Source organism: Platichthys flesus, chromosome 9 (genome assembly GCF_949316205.1).
Source record: "Platichthys flesus chromosome 9, fPlaFle2.1, whole genome shotgun sequence".
Classification (NCBI taxonomy): domain Eukaryota; kingdom Metazoa; phylum Chordata; class Actinopteri; order Pleuronectiformes; family Pleuronectidae; genus Platichthys; species Platichthys flesus.
Window position 1 is genome coordinate 16,665,851 of NC_084953.1, and position 21,151 is coordinate 16,687,001.

The 21,151-nt window shown below is 45.4% G+C and overlaps 1 protein-coding gene across 1 annotated transcript; it reads left to right on the forward strand.

Moving 5' to 3' along the window:
* Nucleotides 1-495: 495 nt before the first annotated feature.
* On the forward strand, nt 496-18,594 carry zbtb7a (zinc finger and BTB domain containing 7a). The gene is made up of 5 exons (XM_062395676.1): nt 496-547; nt 3,236-3,354; nt 11,854-12,417; nt 13,283-14,166; nt 16,533-18,594. Exons 1-5 carry the CDS (start codon nt 496-498, stop codon nt 16,966-16,968), a joined length of 2,055 nt encoding a protein of 684 aa, XP_062251660.1. The 3' UTR covers nt 16,969-18,594.
* Nucleotides 18,595-21,151: the final 2,557 nt, after the last annotated feature.

A 21,151-nucleotide genomic window follows, 5' to 3' on the forward strand; every position in this document is an offset into this window, starting at 1 on the left:
TAACTTGAGTCGGTTACAATAATTACTATTAATGGTGTCAATGGTAATAATAATATTCTCATACATGGCCAGCTGAACGACTTGATTTTATCCTCCAGATTTTGCCTCCTATGTGGAGTGATACTGGGTTCTGATTGGCTGATAGGTGTCCGCTAAAAAGTGCAGGTAACCATAGCAACAACATCTGGGCTTAGGTGGACCCACGTGCTCGTGGCTCATCGTCAGTGAACGTACTGCGCACCGTGGTGAGAGTTGGAGCACGAGTTGGAGTTTTGATGAAGTTATGGAGGGTAAGTGGTCTTTACATTTGAAATGTTAGGCTAGTTAACGTTACCGGTGCGTGGAACTGTGTTTCCGGGTCCGGTGTGTGTGGTTCTGCCTCCGCATCTCCACAGGTAAACAAACTTACACCTGCAAAGGAGGAACGAGTCTTAAAGTGACAAAGAAACTCAGCGTGGTGTCACGGTTTGTTTCTTAGTAATGAAAATGGATAGCATGGTAGTCAGAATAAAGATGAAGCCTAAACTCCACGTTCTCACAGAAGCAGGTATGAGCTAACCTGCCAACTCCTGACCCTCATTAAGTGTCCGTCAGGCCCACAGCCTGAAACAAACATGTATGGCTACTAGCTAGCATTTAGCCCTTGCTAGTGGCTGAGGCCCATTTATTCAGAGTGTCATGGCAAACACAGGTCTGATGCGGGGTGTCTGGACTCGATTATATTGGACTGAAGGGCGACAGGGCTCTACAAATGTCTGACTTCACCTCAGACTGCCATGGGCTTACAACAGCTCATTTTCACTGGGGGTAATTAAAGCAAAACTAAGTAGTAGGCAACTTGTGTAAATATTATGTCTTTTTGTGGAAGTGCATATCCTGCTGTTTACATTTCACTTAGGCTACAACTTATCCACCTGCATCCTCTTCACTTAGCAGCGCAGATTATAGCAAGAGATGGCAACACACGTCCATATGCTGCAATTTACATGTACTTATAGTCATTTTGAAGCTTTAAACCCTATATGCATATAGAGACAGAGCTGAACAGTGCCCTCTACACAGAGGTTGTGCCACTGCCTCTTCCTTACTCCATGATTCCCCCTGCAAGGTTATCAGAGCAGAGTCAAGCCAGTGTCGAGCCCCCGCTGCACCGTGGGACACACCCCTGAGACTGGCAGAGAGCAACTATTCACAGGTAGAGACACTGTGTAAAGTCAATTTTTCTTGTGTGTGCATTCAGAGGCGCGTTGAGATGGTAAATGGTGCAACAGAAGCATCGATTACAACTTCTGCTCCATCCCACTCCGTGCCACAATAGCTGGCTTGCACTCGCCGTGGGGGCGTGCAGTGGGAGGCTGGAAGTGGCGCAACCTGAAGCGCATGAGCTGTAAATTTACACATGGGAACTTGCCATTCTCCACCAGGAGCCACTTTTCAGCTTAGTAACGTCTTCTTTGATGCCTCACCTGTTGGAGCTTGGCAGCCTTATGTACAGAGACTGGGTTGAGCCATACTGAGTATCAAGGGGGTAGCTGGCAGCCCCTACTGTTTGTGCTGGAATGTGCCATGGCTTGCTTTTGGGATGGGACACCATGACCTCAGGCAATGGGATGGATGGGTGCGACTCAATTCACATAGACAAGGAAAGCAGTACTGGGAGATGTGGCGTGTGAGAAAGGACATGAGTTACAACTCAGCTTAACCTTAAACCATGCTTATGAATGTCCACAGAGGGAGACACAGGCTGACATCCTCTGTGAAACCACACAGTGGAAAGGTATGGGTTAATGATTTGTGTTATCTCTGATTAAGTTTATGACTTTAATAACTGTCCACTTTTGAGCGCAAACATATTTCTCGTTAACTTTTGCTTCACATGGGGAGGAGGGAGGGGAGACGTAGGACGAATGCTGTTTCTTTAAGAGAGAGGGAGGGAGAGTTAGGGAGAGAGAGAGAGAAAGGGAGGGACCTCTTTGCCCTCCAGAAACCAGGAAGGGAATTGAGTTGATCTGCTGCTGCTTGGTTAGCGCATACGGGGCTTTAAGCTGCACAACAGTGAGAGGGAGAGAGAGAGAGAGCTCCGGAGAGGAGGAGAGGAGAGGGCTGAGCTAACCCACAATAAGCACCACCACGGCCATCGCAGGTGAGCTAAAGGCACCCTGCCATCCCCCCGCTGTCTGCCCTGGGCCTGTCGACCAGAGGGGAGCAGGGCAGAGGAGGAGAGGAGAGAGGGAGGAATGAGGGAGGGGGACAGAAAGGAGAGCAGGGTGGAGGGGTTGGCCGATGAGGAGAGGTGGGTCGCAGCAGTAGTCCCCAGTCAAGGTTCCTCTTTTTTTTTTTAAATCCTTCTAAAGTACTTCCTCTGCACTGCTCTTTACCTCTGAGGGATCTTGAGGTAAAGTTTATAGGATGTGTTCAAGGCATTAACTTTTCAGGCAGGTGGAAGCACTTAGAGGAGGAGGAGGAGGGGGGGGTTCGGGGCTCTCTCGAGAGAGGGTGGGGGGCACTGAATGAGGACCAGGAGAAACCGAAAATAATTCTTCTGGACATGGCACAAGCAATTGCAGAAAACTTTTCCGGGACAGCAGCGATTGAAATGCTCAGTGCAGGGGCAAGCTGAGTACTGTGTGCGCAGGGCATGTCGTGGTGGCAATAGTCCGTTTGGAAGAGCAGTAACTCCTAATTTAGGTCAGGAGTTGTAAGTGTGGTGAAATGTCACTCTGTCATGAGCTTGTGAATGAAATCACTTGTTATGTTTGCTTAGGGCTGTGACAGTTGAGGTTGGAGTGTTTTGTTTTTTTCCTCATACGAAGCTTGGCCCTGTTTGATGGCTGGTCTGCACTTTAATACCTGGCAGCCTGCTAGCAACATACAGTAGTGTATAATTCAGCCCTGAGTGCTTACGTTAGAGCAGGCTTGGAGATAGTGGGGGTGGTGAGGGCACGGAGCACTGGGACTCGTAGTCCACAGCCGGGGCTACAAAGCGAGTCATATGGGGTTTTGGAACTCTACATCCCAGAGTGCCTTGCCCTTGGCCATCCAGGAAAGGGAACAGCCGCCAGCCTATCCTGACGAGGAGGTGTGGTGAATGAGCAGCTGTCAAGCCAATGAGAGAAGGGGATGCGGAGCAGAGTTGTGGGCTGAAAATAGAGGGGGGGGTGGTGGTGGTGGTGGTGGGGGGGGTGGTAAGTGTCTGTTTGTGTGGGATCAGGCAAGGGCTTGCCTGTATGACTAGGGCCACTCGCAAGTTTCCTGTCTGGTAGAGCTGCAGCCCTGCCCAGAGACGGAGGCAGCAGAGCTGGGCGACAGGCAGGGGAGTCAGATAGGGCCCGGGACACATTTTCTGCCTATTTGGTAAGCACACCAAATCTACATACACACTCACTTACACACACACATACACACACACTGTGTCTTTAGACTGTGGCTGAGAGGACATGAGAGGCAAGCAAAGGAATTAAAGCCCATAACATGCTGTGTGTGAGAGAGATGGGTGTTGATAAAGTTCAGAGTTCTTGACCCACTTGCAGTTAAAGCAGAGAATACGGCAAATAGGTCAGTGCTGAGTGTAAGGTGCTGCAAAGACTGCTCAGGAGAACAGTTGTTGTCTCTAAGTTTTTATCAGGCTAACTTTTTAACTGTGAGCATGCAAGATCATGATGCATCAGTGTTGTTTCCATCCTATTAATTTAATTTGTGGACTGAAAAGATGAAGACAGTTGCATGGCGTGCATTGGTACTTAGGGTGTTAAAGTCATTCCGCAGAGACGACTCCATCAAAATGTTTTCTACAGAGCGACCACGCTGTAGCTGACAGTACAGGAGCACAGGTGGGGCATTGGGTTTATTTGAGAAGCCTCAGTGAGTGACATGTCTTCCTGCCGAAGGGGAAAATATGTGACACATCTTGTGACAACTATTTCACTGGGAGGGTAAGCTGCCTCAGTTAAGTTCATGCAATATTGAAATTTAACTTAAGCTCTGGTTACTTTGTGCACCTTACGCAGGAGAACATGTGCGTGTGTGTTGGCCGCTTTTCTCCCAGTCCTCTACCCCCACCCCCCTTTCCTCACTAGCATCTTGTTAAGAGCAGATTCTAATCTCGCCTGTCATGTCCTGCCTGCTTGTGGCTCGTGGTTTTAAAGACTTCACAGCAGCCCCAGCTGCCTTGCTCGATAACTAGATGCATCATTTTTAGCTTTGCATACTCGCTGAACCCGTTCTTTTAAATGTGTGGGCAAGGAGAGGGTACGAGGAGCGCAAAGAACACGAAGACGCCCAAGTGCTGGGAAAGTGTTAGGAATGCATCTCAGAAGGCAGCAGCAGACAACGCTGATGACATATTTTTTATTGTGTTCAATGTCACAGAAAAAAATATAAGTTTCAGTAAATGTTGACCTGATGCAGCCCTCTATGCTTTTGACTAGGTACCACTATGGGAGAACAGTATGATTGGTTCAAGTGAATTCCAGCAAGAGGTTAAACTAGGACGCCATATGTGTTTGTGTATGTGAGTGTGTGCTTGTGTGCGAGCATGTGTGTGCATCTGTGTTACCAACAATAGACTCCAGGGGAATTGCAGGGGACTTCAGTGGCTGTGGGCAGGTCCAAGACACCACCCATCAATTTGGCGGTGAGGCTGAATACAGTTTGATATTCCTGTATGTTTGTGCCTGCACCACTATGGCCTGAAACTAGCAGGTTCAGACAGACTGTGAAGACAGGTTGCGTGATGTCGCCGTGGCAGTTTGAGGTTTTATTTTAGAGTGAAACGCTGGCTGCATACAATATACTACATGCAGCAGTCATTCTGTTTTTTCAGAGTAGTTTTGATGTGGTGAAATGATGTATTGTTGGCCATATGGAAGGATACAGAGCTGAGTTTATCTGGACTTCACGCCATCCTCTCTCTACTGCCATGTTTCTGTGCTAATATGTTTGTCACGTTTTGTCCACAGTTTGAATTCTTTGATTGGACTCTCCCTCAGTAAATGCAGCTTCACTTCCCTGTAATGTTTGGTTCCCCTGGTCAGCTGCTCAGTATACCACAGCTTCCAGCCTGACTAGATAGACAGACCCCTCTCTGTTGTTTTACTGTTGTTGTGCTGAAGTCTAGGGGGGAGTAAAGGGGCTTCTTCTGTTCTCTTCTGGGACATTTATTATGGAGAGGCCAACACAACCTGATCAAATTAGAGTGGGGTAGTAAGAGGCTGGGATGTTTTTCAGGGTGGGGGTGAAACTAGACTAGACTTTTTCAGTTAGACGATGTCTTTAGGTGAGGGTTTTTATATCTAAATATTCTATGAAAACATCATTAGTTGAAGGGGCGGGCGTTTGTCAACAACATTATTATTATATCGATAATAAGGGGTGTTTACAGAAACCAGAAGCTTTGTCAATTTAGCAGAAATGCTAACTGATTAGGAGGCAGATATGTGACCAACAAGACACTGTCTGCATATTGATGTAGTGAATTGGTTCGGGATGAAACAGAAGAAGGGATGGGTGGGTTGCAATAATGGATGGCGAGACACAGCAGGGTGGGTTGGTCCGTGCTGCTTTGCCTCCTCAGCAGTGGAAAGGGGAAGTGGGTGGTGTGGGGTGGGTTCTGTGCAGAGTCTGAGACAGAGATGGAGCAATGATGAGATGAGAGCGACAGATGAGAGGAAGAGAGAAAGAGAGGTAGAGAGAAAGAGAGGGTCAGACAGTAGGGACAGAGAGAGCGAGCAAGCAGAGAGCTGGTCATCTGATAACAGAGCGGGTTCTGTTACACGCTCGCCACAGACTCGCAGGAAGTCCTCCTTCCCTGCTGGGCTGCGCATGCACAGAGTGGCGCAGCCAGGGCACGTCGGGCCTGCAGATTGACCAACTGGCCAGCCTGGGTTCTGCTGGACACCACTGCATTGGGCTTGTAGCGCTGTCTCTGAAGCCATGTGATAGGTTTTGGTCCACTTCCTGGTTGGCAGCATGGCAGTGTCAGAGCATGTCACAAAGGCTAAAAGTAACTCAGACGATGGATGTGGTTGTATTGCACTGGAACTACTGTACCAAAACATCTGTCAGAATGAAACTCATGACTTGGAGTTATCCGCCAACAGACAAAAGTATAGAGTGATCTAAATTTTATATATATATATATATTATTATATAGAGTTATAGGCTATACTTAAAATTATGAAACTAATGAATGAATTCACTTGACAATGTCACTGCACTGTTGTGTCTCTGCATGCAGTGACCGCACAAACAGAAACACCTTTGCTGTTTTTGTTGCTTGAATGTTGTCCCAAACCGGCTTCAAGCTTCTTTGCTGTACCTTTTTGTGATGTGACATTAAACTCCTTCATATTGCTGTAACTAGAGTGTAAACCTCCACCAACAGTCCGCTTCAACAACAATGACAAAAACACAACTTCCTTGGTGGAGGTAACTAGGATGTGGTTTTGAGTTAATTTTTCTACAGAGAAACAAATAATCAAAATAAACTATAGATTTAAAAATAACCTTATAATTTAATTACCATACTTCTGCTGTTGTACAATGTAAAAACAGCACGATTTGCAAAAGTAGTAATTGTCAGCTGTCATGTTGGATTGAATTACAATGTTATTTCTTGTTTTTCTGTGCACTGTTTTTATCTACTATAGCCTGTGGGTATACAGTGGGTCTGACTGATACAAACAAGTAAAAAAAAAAAGCACAGCTACAAGTGGAGTCGGGGAATAGAAATAGATACAGATTTCACTTTCCAGTTCCTCTGCTATCTGGCACCTTAAACGTCAGACGTTTATAAGGACATCATAAAACCCCCTTCCACCTTCCTCACATTAAACTTTGCCCAACTAATGGGCGGTCACCTCTGACTGAAGCAGGTTACACCAGGTAACTGAATGAGATCTCTTGAGCTTATCATTGACATCTGATCCGGATTCCTAGGCCACCATGCACTCAGGAGTTATGAGTGAGCTTGTGAGTTTAACGCCCTGCCTCGCCCACTACCTTTTCACTGGCTTTGTGTCTGTGCTTTGGCAGAACTTCCTGGTTAGTTTCTAGTGAAAAGCTGCCAGGCCTAGACCAGCCCTCCAAACTTCAGTTTTATCAGTCACGTGCCCTCTTCCTGCTTCACTCCCATTACGACCAATCAGGTTTCCTTTTCACAACTGGCAGTAATGAGTCACTTGGCCTTGGCACTTGTTCAAAATCTATTTTTCCTAGGAACTGCTACCCCCTCCCCATTTTTTTTATCTTGCAATATCCTCTTGGGTCCACGTTTGAATTTTCTTGACTTAAGTGAAGTGATTTGCTTGTAGCAGGAATATAGGTATGGACTGGCTTGTTGTCATAGAGGCCAGTTGAGATAGTCAGTAAAACAAGGCCATGATAGGAAAAAGAGAAATGATAAAAAAAAGGGGTCAGGGAAGTGCAGACAAGAACAAAGTTCCAACCAAATCCTTCAACCTGCCGTCTCATATAAAGACGTATATGAGTTGACAGTTGCTTATAGTTCTGGCCTTACTTTAATAATAACAGTTGTGGTTGAAATATATGAAGTCGTGTGTAGAAGCAACCTACGATAGAATTGTACTCTTGTAAAAGCAATAAGATAATAACCTGCTCTGTATTTCAGTGCTAAAAGGTGGCTCATCCGTGCTCTATTTACATGTATTGTTCAAGGGATCTGTTATTCTGTTGTGTTTGTCATATTTCTCCTTTTAAAGTTGGATTACTCAGTAGCTTTGAATTGTATTTGAATTGCAGATTTTATGATTCATCACTCTTTGAAGGAACTAGTAACTGAAAGTTTGGAATGAAAAGGAAAACAAAAGGGATGATTTGTGTTCAAATTCAGTCGAGTTGAACCCGAAAAGCACAGTGCAGTATCCACTGGAATCACTCATTTTAATATTTTCTCCATTTTTCTGGACTTGATGCTTTCCTTGAGTTTGGTGAAACCTGACATTGTGGCCACAGCTGTTAAAAATTGCCAGTAAACAATAATTTTCTCATCTATCTAAGAAACATCTGAGGTTGCACAGGGTTAACAGTTTGTTCCTTTGTATTTAGGAATGACTGGTATGTGTCAGCCAAAGACAGCTACTTTGAGAGTGGAAATTCTGCAGGCTTTCCATAGATGATACACATCGGGCAAAATAAGACTGCTTTTACTAGTTGCAACCACCGCCTGGTGTCAACGTGTTTGTCTGTGAATGACAGGCAAACTGGGTGTGACCAACTTGGCATAGATATTAAGAACACATGCACAGCACAGTCAACTGAAAAAACAGCGGAAAGGCAGACGGTTGTTGGCTGCTTCGTCCCTGAAACGTAATTTTAATATCTGTCCCTGCTGCGCGTAGATACAGTGGAAGCGCTAGAGGGACGCTCCGGAAGAAATGGAGGTGATCAGGGCGAGGATGGGATGGGTGGATCCTGCGTTAGAGCGGCTGTTTGACTTGCAAAGCAGGCGTGGGTGCTCGAGGACCGGTCATTGAGAGAAGGCCCTTCCCTGGAAGTGGAGCGCGTGCAGGGGAACAGACAGTTACTGCGCTGCCTTGTGCTGGGCTGTGGGCCTTGTCACCCATAGGCATGAATTAGTGATAAGGAATGTTTCAAGCCATGAGGAGGTGTCAGGATCAGGTTTGTGGCACTGTTTCCTCTTTCTTAGTGCTCTTTGTGGGTTATTTGGGGACAGGTGACTCCTGCATACAGAGCAGTTCCTCCATGCTTTGTTGGCACTGAATCAAGTTTGTGTACATATGTGTGTGTGTGTGTTTTATCTCCTCTCTGCTCAGCGTCTTTACCTCACAAAGCCGTGACCCAGGGTCAGCTGTGTATGTCCTAGGGATAACGCAATACACAAGCTTGCAACAATGCCCAGTCTGGTGTGTGTGTGTGTCTGTGTGTGGAGAGGAGGTTGTCTCGGGTCTGATGGGCTCAGAGATCTGTTTCCACCTGTGAAGGACGTGACCGACAGCCGTGCGGTTGCCCTTTCTCTCGCTCTTTCTGCCATCTCCAATGCACTCAGCTCTCTCCCCCCCTGTGTCGTACCTCTTTGTCTTTGCCCTCCCCTCTCTCGGCATATTCAGATGAGGAGTTGGATAATAAAATTAGCTCATGCCATGTCTGACTCCTTTTTCATCTGAGCTCTATGAAAGACATTGGGAGTGTTTGCAGTGCCTTTGTGGTCAGCTTCCCATCAAGTTAGAATTGAATTAAGGGAGACGTACTGTGAGGAGCAAGAGCTGTTTTTACCCTTGGTCAAACAAAAAAGTAGTTCTAGATATTACCTGCTTTATTTGAATGTTCAAACTTTTAGTTGAATGATCCTGTTGCTATTTTGAAGCTTTGCCTAAATTAAGAATAATTATTGATCCATTTAGGTGATCATGCTAAGTTGGAATAAAAGTCGGCTCTATGCACTGGTCTGCCTTTCAGCGATCCCTACCCGACACATATGCTGCCAGATCTCAAGGTGTGGAGACAGATAGGCGTTGCTTCTAACAAGGGAGAACATAACATAACAGTGGAGAGAAAAGGAGAGGTGAACGCAGGTGAGCCAGTGTGGAAGAGGACAGGCAGCCAGGTTGAGCAGGTTAGATTGCCTGGTGTAGTGCACAAACATACCAGGAGGGCTGGTCTGAAGGAATGTCATTTGAATGACCTGCTCATGTAGGGCAGCAAACTGAACGCATCCTCAATCACCACCATCCCTAACTCCACCCTTAACCTCACCCCCCGCTGGGCCTTCCTGGCAGATGGAGAAGGGGGGGAGGGTTGGAGCTGGAGATGGCCTATATGTGTTGAGTTGCGTGTATGTAAACTTTGCGAATTCTTGATGTCTCTGTGATGCCAACGTATTTGCCTGTGTGTGAGTGTGTTAATAGAGAAATCGAGGATGGCCAAACTCCCCTCCGACTGCGCAGGCTTCAGTCGATGATTTTAATCTCCCCCCACACGTGTGCGAGGGTACAGCCTTTCCTGAAACTTGGCACACAGTACAGGGTGGGGTAACCAGCTCAGACCGGATTGACAACCTCCCTTTTTAATACTGTTCCCTCGCAGCTTGTTGCGTGTCCTCTTCCTCCTCCCATGGAGTTTTTCCACAGGGTCTGCTCTGGCAGCCCCCCCTCCCTCACTCGCTCCCCCCCCTTTTCCTCCACCTCCCTCTCGTCCCTCCCTGCCTCTCCACTAACAGAGTGCACAAGCTGCACAGCCCAGCTCCCAGCATGCACTCTGATCCCCACTGCCCTCTGCCTATCTGTCCTCCACGACCTCTTACTTGCTTTCTTGCACGGGTGCATGCACACACACCTATAGAAGTAGGCATGTAAGGAAACATGCACCCAGCCACCTGCACATACACACATAAACATAACCATCTTCACTAAGTTATATACACACCCTACTGTAACCGGTAACAAGCCTGGCCTTATTCCACACTTTATTCTGTGCCATTAGAAACTTAATGATTGCACATTGTCACACTTTTGGTGTTGTACAATTTTGTACTCAATGTGTAAACTGCCTGTTTTGCCAGTAGATTGGTTTTAAATCAATTGTCAGCAGATTGATACTCATTCAGGGCTTTTGGGTCCAGCAAAAGGGAGTGAAATCTTTATATTGTCGGTTTGGGATGCTTTCATATTTTGTCTCCTTACCTGAGCTCCTGCTTTCAAAACAGATTAATCCTTCATTCAACATATGCGGCAAATGTAAAGCATTCATTGTGTAGTTTAAATGAGGCCCACCTTACTTTAATTATATATTTTTGTGTGTATAAAAACACATCACAGCGAGGAATGTTGATATTGTTGGCATAGATATAAAAACACATTATCACAGAAGCTAAGATATTGCTAAGATATTAATGTAAAAATAATCATCTTGGGTTTAATGCAGAGACTGTACAAGTCAGTGCACAGTTTACTTAAGGACTTGTAAACACACAAATGTGAATTGTAATTGAATTGTGTCACCATTGTAAGCACATTAACGCTCTGTACCTAAATAGAACAGAACCCCCTTAATGTCATTAGGAACACCTGTGTTTACCTCCTATTTCCTGTCACAATGGCTGCTGTGTAAGAGGTCTATAGTGTTTATGTTTAGCTTCAACTAGTTCATGCTGTCTCCAGTGTCGCAGACTGACAGATGCTGCATAGTCTATAAACATGCTAATTGCAGAACCCGTGCTAATTGCTACGTAACCTTATATGACCCAACTTTGTCGTAGAGTGTACTTCTGTTTACATTGCAGACTCCCTGTATGTTGTGAACTGTGAGGAACTAAGGTCTTCTTATTCCTACATTTTTTTAATTTTCAAGATTTGGAACAGTTTTTTTTTCGCCTGATGATGTTGCCTTCGGGGGCAACAGCCAATATTTTGGGGCTTCTGTTGCGGACAGTGGATATCTGTGCCAAGACTCTGTCTTCTGTTTACTGTACAATGTTTCCAGTCCAACAAGTCGAACATTTGTCCACACAAGACACAACAGCCATTCTCTTTCTCTGAGTTTGAGGTCCAGATGACATGTTGGCTAATCTTTTTTCACCCCTATCTGCTAATGAACGCATTTTGGTTTAGATTTGTCACTATGGGGAGTAAATGAATCAATGTTCCTCTGTCTCTCTGCTAAAGTCATTTTGACATGTGACAGTTGGAGAAGCACGGGGGTAAATAATGACGTTAATAACGTTTGAATACCTGTACCTGTCCTACTGTCACATGTCAAAATGTCTGCTGTGAAAAGACCCATATCCACATAATGTCATGATGTGATTCTAAACAAGTTTTCCTTTCTCTTCTCTTTCTCCGGCATCCATCCCTCTATCCAAACTATTTCCCACCTCAGACAGGCAGACGCACAGACGGCAGGACGGATACACGGGTGGGGGCTGCGCTAGGCGGCTCGGCGGCAGGCTGGTGGAAGATGTCGTCAGGAGCTGGTGGGAGGGGCGGAAGGCAGCTCAGGGGGACAGCAAGCGCCGGGGGCGGAGGAGGGCGAGGAGGGCCGGGCGAGGCGGAGGAAGGCCCTGTGGGGATCCCTTTCCCCGAGCACAGCGCCGACATCCTGGGCAGCCTGAACAAGCAGCGGCTCTCTGGCCTGCTGTGCGACGTGCTCCTGGTCACTCAGGATCAGGAGTTTCCTGCACACCGCTCCGTCCTGGCCTCCTGCAGCTCATACTTCCACAAGCTCTTCACTTCAGGTGCCGCTGCCGACCAACAAAACATCTACAACATCGACTTTGCGCCAGCGGAGGCTCTGGGAGCGTTGCTGGACTTTGCCTACACAGCCACATTGACAGTCAGCCACAGCAGTGTGGCGGACATCCTTGCCGCTGCTCGCCTCCTGGAGATCTCACCTGTCCAGGACGTCTGTACTCACCTGCTGGACACCAAAGTGCTCTCCCCGCCGGTACAAGATCATTATTGTACTAGAAGTGACGTGTTGAATTTGAAGTCAATTTTTGAAAGGACAGTTTAACTGCTCTGCCTTTGTGAGTTGGTGACTCAAAAAGCAAGTGTTGAATAGCAAAACACAGACCCTATAGGAAACCAGCACAATTCATATATTGTAGACAGGTTATAATCTATTCAAAATCTTTTTTCATGCTTTAGCCACTTATAGAATGGGTTGTCTGGTCATCAATAAATCCCCTCATTAAATAGTCAGCGAAGTCAAACTTGCATCACCGCCTTTATCAGTCTCCCTCACTATGCCCAACACACGCCCACAGACCTGTGGTTAGTACAACACTTACTCATTCTGAGCCAATAGTTTGTGTGGAAGGACAGCATGTGCTTTCACAGACAAGAGACACAGCATACAGCAGCACCACTTGTACATGGTCAAGTATAGCTGCGGAATGTTGTGTCTGAATACTTACTGCTTTATGTAAACCCTACTTGTTACATTGCAGTTTGTGGACACATATTTCCAATTTTTCGAATGCAACATTTAGCACAAGTTTACTTTGATTAAAAAGCCCAAAACACTTCAACAGGAACACTTTGCAGATGTTGTTAAATTGCTTAGCCAAATAGCTTTTATTTTCTGACTGCAAATGCATGTACCCACAAGCATACTTAGCCTGTGCGTGTACATGTGATCTGCTCATGCCGACAGTGATTACATTTGTAAATATAGCTCTTTCCTGTTTTGTGTTTTACTTTTTACTTGTGCTTTGCTATTGCGCTTTTGTCTCTTTTCTTTGCACACAATTATATGAACTTACATTTTCTCTCGCTCACTTTCTTTGTTTCCCACTGTCTCTCACTAGGCGGGCAATGAGCAACGAGATGAGGATGAACCTAAGGAGGGAAAGGGCAGAGGGGGCAAGGAGCAGGGGAACCGGGTTCGGGCCCGGGAGTACCTGGAGTACTTCCAGAGAGGGGCGCACTGGAGCAGCAGCTGCAGCACGCCAGAGCTCAGGGACCTGCCTACACACCTGCACTTTAACCACGGCAATGGCCCTAGCAACGGGGCTCCTGGTGGCCCTGGTGAGTACTACTCCCCCCTCGCACTCGCATTGGCTCAGGCCCCAACGCAGGAGCCAGAAGAAGAGGATGAGGATGACGAGGAAGATGAGGACGGGGAGGCAGTGCAGGGGAATGGAGCGAGCCTGGGGTCGTCTTACTACCCACCATCCCAGAATGGGCACCTCTACCTCCCACCTGACACAAGGCTGGGGCAGGAGACCGAAGTGGAGGACAGTGGTAGGGAGGAAATGGCGAGGGAGAGAGGTTCAGCCAGTGCCCTCCTGCAGCAGATGATGGACTCCATCGAGAGGCAAAAGGAGCGCGCAACAACCGGGGAGGACCTAGGAGATGGGGACGACCCAGACATGGAATTTTACTTGAATTATTTTAACAGCACACAGCATGAGGATACGTCTTCTGCTGCTGTGACACATGGTGTGCCGCCACCCTGGTTATCACGGGGCAGTTCTGGCCAAGACAGAGTAGGAGGAGAGAGGGTTGTTGGAGAGAGAGGCAGCGGGGGTGGAGGAGGTGGAGGAGAGAGGAAGATGCGCTCTAAGGCCTTCCAGAAGTGCCCCATATGCTCCAAGGTCATTCAAGGAGCAGGCAAGCTACCCCGCCATATCCGAACGCACACGGGAGAGAAACCCTATGAATGCGCCATCTGCAAAGTGCGCTTTACCAGGTAAGCCTTATTAAGGAAGTGACTTCCCGATGTCACATGTACTAATAGTCTTGGACTTGGCACCATAGACAAACGGCCCAGCAGTGGGGAAACACCACAAAGCCAAGAGGAGGAGAATTAGCATTAACCAAATTAGCTTCGTATTAAGGAGGCAACGCAGTTTGTAAATTTAAATGTTTACCTTGTCCGTGGACTGACTTGAGTCCTACCCAGGTGTTATTACAATGTCACATTGTAGCTAAATTCTAATCCGAATGGCGTGCAGCAAGTCCCAGCTCTGAGAGGGGGGTCAGGTGGTTATAAAGGTCTGTTTTATGATGACAGCCTTCATAGCAAAGTCCTGGAATTTTAGCATAGGGGTCCTATAAAAGAAGGCTGTGCCATGGTAGTTATCTAGTGGATGGTTGCTATAAAGTGCTGTGCTCTGATACAGAGTGGGATCACAGGCCCTTAGTGGTGCTACGGTTATGTGCTCCAATGCAGTAATTTGAACTTTTGATCTCTGGTTATGTTGATTATTGCCCATGGCAGAGTAGTTACACCACCCCCTCCTCTCTCTCTCTATCTCTTTCTCTCTCTGTGTCACTCCTTTACCTCTCTAATGACAGCTGCCATGTGCCGCTCAGATAAATCTGGCCAGTATAAGGAACTGGACCTCCACTTGGTTTCCCCGTATTCAGTACACATGTCTTTTCCTTGAAATCATTCTTGTAATGAAATAATCAGAAGACTTGTGTTGGGAATAAATGCAAGGGGCTAGTAATACCCAGAGCCTCAGCTGGCATGACGGGCAGGGTAGACCAGTCTGAATTTGCCTTCAAGCTAAAGTCGACTGGCAGTGGGAAGGGGGTATTGTAATCTTAATCCTGTTTGATCAGGGTTAAGAGTGTGCCTCGCATGGTAATAAATCACTCCTGTCCTTTAAATAATTCACCTCTGTCAGTGTGCCACTTTGTTCCAAGGCTCCAGTCCGTGTGTGTGAGTGTGTTTCTCTTCACCTATATACAAATTTCATTGTTAATTTCTATATTTAGGACATGGTTTGTTTCGACCTTGAAGGGTGCAGTGTTTTTTTTTTTTTTTGCTTGCTTGTATGACAGATAAATCCAATTACATGGACAGTATATTTGTGTGCCTTTGTTTGTATGTATGTATGTATGTATGTATGTATATCCACGCTTGTTTATTTAGAAGCCCTCTGCCCTGGATGCAGAAGGGTTAGATGATTTAAGAGCTCGGGAGCTAGAGAGATACTAAGGGATAAAGGGGGGGGTGGAGGGACAAGAGTCAGATAAAGACCAAGGCAGCCTGATAAAGTTTAGTAGACATTCTATCAGGGCAAAGTAAAAATTGTTTAAAGAAGCAATGAGATGACTGACGTTAGATTAAGAGCAGCCGAGTCATTGTTTGGTCTTTGTGGAATTGTTGTAGAACTCATAGATTTTCAGAAAGTAATTATATCAGCAATTTGTTTTGAGTGACACAAAATTCATATTCAGAACTAAATGGCTTTTGACGGTATAACTAAAAAGTTACTGTATTCAAGTGGCAGCAGGAGGCCTTTGGACCCCACTTTATATATTTCAGTGCTTTGTCAAGCTACATTCAGCTGTAGAGGACAGTCAAATGTTCATTGTCTATTATAGTTTCAAATCGCATCACTGTTGACATGTTTACGACTGCTGTCTACACTACTCACTGAAGCAGAGAAGTTTGGAAACATGGCTTGTGACCTATTACTTTGAAATCTCCAGGGAGCATTGTAGTAAATACATGCAAAAAACTGAGATGTTTGGAAATTACTTGTAGCATTGAATGCAAAATATAAAACACTTACTGTCAGAAACAGTTCCAACTCACCTGCTTTACTTTGCATTGTTGCTATGTCTTGTTTAATATTATTTTCTTGTAACTAAGTAACCAACTGTAGAGTAGACAATCTGCTTCCTGGTAACACCAGCAACAAATGCTCAGTATATGTGAATGGTCTGTTGATATGGACAGAGGTTATATCTAATATGAAGCTAAATCGCTCATCAGGATGGAGACTTTAAAAAGTATTTATATAGATGTAGCCTTAATTGGTCAGGCTTCCCCTTGCAGCAATCTATTGGATCACAAAAACCTATTAGAAAATAAAACCACCCATAGTATATTAACATGACTGAGGTACATGTGAAAATTAATAATCACTATCGAGTGATCTATATGTATTTCATTACGTGGTATGACTTGAAGCCTGGTTAATTACTGACACTGAAATGAAAACTTGAAGCCAGCTTTGTTTCTTAAGTGATTTTAATTAGTTGTTAAAAACGCTGTGTTCTGATCCGGATTCTGATTTTGTTTATTTGTCTCCCTCTCAGGCAGGACAAGCTCAAGGTTCATATGAGGAAGCATACAGGAGAGAAGCCTTACCTGTGTACGCAATGTGGAGCCGCCTTTGCTCACAACTACGACCTGAAGAACCACATGCGTGTACACACAGGCCTGCGCCCCTATCAGTGCTCAAGCTGCTTTAAGACTTTTGTGCGCTCCGATCACCTGCACCGCCACCTCAAGAAGGACGGCTGCAACGGCATCCCCTCTCGTCGAGGTCGAAAGCCTCGGATGAGGGAGCCAGGGCACCTTGAGTCCCAGTTGGGTCTGCTGAGCCCCAGCTCCGACACAGGGCCTGCGCCTCGTACCATCAGGGGACGGCGGCGTTCAGAGGCAACCTCAGCGGCGGAGATGGAGGGGGTAGCTGGAGCTCATGCACACAGTCCTCAGCTGCAGGAGTTTGCTGGGGAGGCCGGGCCTTGAGACTGCAGGGGCATCAAGACACTGCTGGATACCATAGTCACTCTGCACTGCCTGTGAGACAGGCCAGTGAACAGAGGAGAAAAAGGACGCAAAGACAGACTTAAAAAAAAAACAATTTAACAACTAACTATTCCTCTATAAACCAAATCAGGGTGTCACAAAAATCTAATCTTTATATTTCTTTCTCCTTTTACTTTAGAAAAGAGTAGACTTGCAAGCACTTGAGTCTGTGTATCTGTTAAAGAGCAAAGAATGCTTCACATCATACACCCATCACGTCCACTTTCTGGGCCATTTCCTTCTTTATAATATTAGGGGTTTTATACATTGGCATATGGACTTAGGCAAATGTATAATAGATACGAAGAAACTCTGAACAACTATGCAGTTGATTTAGATTTTTATTGGTTTTGTCCTCACAGCCTTCAAGCTCTAAGCAAGGTGTCTGTCAAGCACCTTCTGGCTGCTGTACGGGTGAAGCGAGGACAAATCCTCCCGGTGAAAACAACTCTTTTTCTATTCTTTTGCAGGTCTGAAATGTACAGTTACCATAGAAACAACATTGCCACAATATGGCATATGCAAGGAAAACGCACCACAGTTTTGGTGCAACAGTTTTCTCTCTCTAAATGTTCCAGAAAGACTCAGACGAGGGTTTGATTGAAGTGTTACTTACTCTAAAAAAAAGCATTTTAAGAATCTAAGGTTTGTCTTATTGAAAAAAAAATTGACCTTGAGTCGAATCCACGTTAATGGGGACTCGTCAATTGCAGGACTAGGGAAAATGAGGGGTGGAGGGATTGTGTTTTAAAAGCACTACCATCGTCAATGTGTCTGTTGGCTTGACTACATGGCCTCTTATTCCTCACATTTCTGCAATTTCAGCATTTCTGTTTTCCCTTTTGATTTTGTCTTAATTTTTTTTTTTTCTTTTGTCGTTCCTTTTTGTTGACTGCTTCGGGTACTTGACACTTTATAATTGTATACATGTATATACAGCAGGTGGTAAATATGACATTGGTCCTTTCTTAATGCTGAGGTGTACTTACCAATCGGGTTTTTTCCTCTTAGGTTTTATGTCATATTTCTCAAAGAGTGAAGCTTGCGGGTGAACGGAAAAAAAAATGTATGAATGTTTGATGAAACAAAAAAAACATAAGTCACCCATCTGTCCTAATCACTTGACATGTATAGTTCCTGCCCAAAGGATGAGGAGGTCGATCGAATGAATGTGCTTAACTGCAGTTTTTCGGAATCTGTCCTTGTGTGACAAGGCGCGGGTAGCATTTAACCAACAGCAGGTTAAAAGAAATGGCAGGGAGCCCAAGTGAGAGAGTGACAAAGAATACGAAGAAGGAGAGAAAGATGAGCACCTTTTTTTTCTATGTTTGCACAGCTTTACTAAAGATATCCAACCGAGTGAGCGAGAGAGAGAGCGAGAGAGGTATATTTAAAGGAAGTGGGCTGGTGTCGGGGAAGGAGCGAGAGCAGGTTTATGTATCATGCTTATTCCAATTCTTTTGCCCTAGGGACCACACAACCGTGAGGCAACCTGTATGATGAAGAGAGCAATAAATACCTGTCCAAGTTGGGAGGCCAAATAGGAGCGCAGCTGCAGCTGGTTGATGGGGGGAGGGGAACAAGGGAAGGGGAGGGGGATCTCACAATGTCTGTTGCATTCCAAAAAATAATCTCCCCCAGCTCAGCCACGTTTCCAAGCAGGAGGGGATCAAATCAGGCCTTTTCTCTCTCTCGCGCTCCCTCTGTAGTCCTCTAATGCCCCCGAACCAGCCTGGAGGGGATATTATTATATTAGAGTCTGGTGTTGCTGTGGGTAGGACGCCTGGTACTGGCAGTTTAGTGTGCGAGTGTGTTTACATGTTCGTGTGTTTGTGTGCGTGTGTGTGTGTGTGTGTGTGTGCGTGGCAGCCAGGGTCCCTCTGGCCACATCATCACTGTGTGAGTCAGCCACAGCCTGTTCAAACATGCACCCTGAGCTGCCAGCCCCAATGCACTTTCTCTGCCTCACACACACACACACACTTGCTGGGTGCAGGTATCCTGTAGAGAAGGGGAAAACACCAGAGCTGATATACCAGTTAGATATTGTCAGTGACTCCCTACATCTGGATTTGTCCATTTTTAAATCTCAACATTATTTCCAAAGCCAGCACACTGAGCCTTTGAATATAGAGGAGATCACACATATGGGTTTCGAGCCGCCCCCTATAACTTAAAAAGTCGTGCTGTAGTTCAACTACCAGTCCCCTTTGGCACCTTGATTGGAAAGAGGCAGGTTATGAATGCACTTTGTCCCTGAGGAGGGCACTTTTGTCAACAAAACGGGTACTTCAGAAACAAACCAGTTGCAAATGAGATATGTCCTTTCTTCTGCCCATGGGGTGAAGTCAAGCTCCTTTGCTGGTTCTTTTCAGTTTTTGATGACAAGCTGCCAAGAAAACGAAAACATTTAAACCTTAATTATGCTAAATCAGATCTCAGAAAGAGAAGCCAGACCGGTTTCAGCTACAAACATGTTGAGAGTTCTGACTTTACAAATGACTAAATTAATCCATGTGACTGATTGCACTTGAAGTTAGTTGTCAAAAAATCTAGAGAGTGTTTTTTATGTCTTAATGTTAAGAAAGGGGGATGGAAGGATGAGGGAGACGAAAAAGAAAGTGTACAGTGTGTGTGTGTGTGTGCCTGTGCACAAGCATGCAATGCTGGCTGGCAGGCTGGAGGGTCTCAGGACAAGCGTGGATAAACAAACTTCGTGTCTAGCCCATCTGTTCACCAGCTCCTCTCATAACTACACATGTTCTCCGAGGAACCACAGTGATAATAGGTCCACGGTACCACCGAAAGCAAAAAAAATACCATATTGTAAAACAACTCATTGGACACTGTTGCTTGTTTACTTCACAGCTCCCTCGGTGCACATTTGCACAAATCTTCGTTTACTATTGTCGGTCATTGTCAGAGGTTGGCGAGGTCTTCGCAGTTTGAGTTTCTATTTTTGATTCTCTGTTATGACAAAGACGGGGTTCATTATTGCACAGTTTGGCTCCTACAGGCAGACCAATGCAACCTGGGTATTGCAACCTGCTTTGTGATCTTCATGTATAGTGGTACTCGCCATGCACTCCTTAAAACCATTTGATGTGGCAGATTTTTTTTACCTGTTGAGACCTGTGAGCCATCTTAAACACATGTTCTGTTGGACCTTCATATTTGCCCCAAATGTCTTATGTTGTTTGTTGATTAACCAAAGCTTTCTGCCCTCGATCTTAGTCTCTATAGACTAGAAATATTGAAAGTATGTCTATAATTTATTCAGACTGGGCCTCCCCTGACTAAGCCACACACAGATGCCCTCTTCTTGGATGCATATGCAGAAATGTGTGTGGAATCATGCAGACATTTACTTGAGTTCACTTTCCCTCGCTCTTTGTATGTGGCAGATAGAATCAGAGGCTTAAGGATGTATAGTTTTTTTCTGACTACACTCTTTTTTTCTTATAGTAACGTGTTGTGCTGCAGCAGTTTTTTTCTAACAATTTTACATGGCTCTGCATGTAACTGCGTAGGCGTGTGTGTGAGTGTGTGTATGGGGGGTGGGAAGAGGTTTTTTGTTGCTGTGCCAGGAGGGTGGGGAAAATGGGTGCATGGGTGGGGTTATGGATATAAAGCCTGATAGCACTGGAAATGGTGCTTAAGCTGAGAGAGCAAAAGTTTGCACTAATGTTAAATGTCCTTGTCCTGCTTATGGGAGAAGGGCATGAGACCTCAGAGAGGCCTGCGAGTTTCCATGAGCACGGAGCTGCGTGGTGAACTCACACAATGGTCTCATAAAAAAGTCCATCCAACCCCCTCCGTAGAAATAATCATGTACAGTATATTAAAGAAGTACACAGACGTCCAACAACTACAAATACCAAAGGAAAACATGGCTTGCATTCAAGTCATTGTACGTTTTAAAGCTACCAATCTAATGTTGGATTAATAGAGTTTTATTGTTGAATCTGAAGTCTCTTGAAAAGAGATTCTGGTTGTAGATTCTGATGGAAACTAGAAGTGGTGGGAAGACCAGAAATCATATTTGCTCTTTGTATTTAAATATATTCCAAATAAAACAACATTTAGGCACTTAAACAGTAGCAAAGCCTCTCGAAAACATTTG

What these genes read in the sequence shown, in the direction of transcription:
- zbtb7a (XM_062395676.1), top strand. Translation starts at nt 496, where the DNA reads ATGGTAGTCAGAATAAAGATGAAGCCTAAACTCCACGTTCTCACAGAA. An exon ending in CCACGTTCTCACAGAAGCAG is followed by an intron (nt 548 to 3,235) that starts GTATGAGCTAAC and finishes CTGTATGACTAG; the next exon opens with GGCCACTCGCAAGTTTCCTG. An exon ending in CCAAAGTGCTCTCCCCGCCG is followed by an intron (nt 12,418 to 13,282) that starts GTACAAGATCAT and finishes GTCTCTCACTAG; the next exon opens with GCGGGCAATGAGCAACGAGA.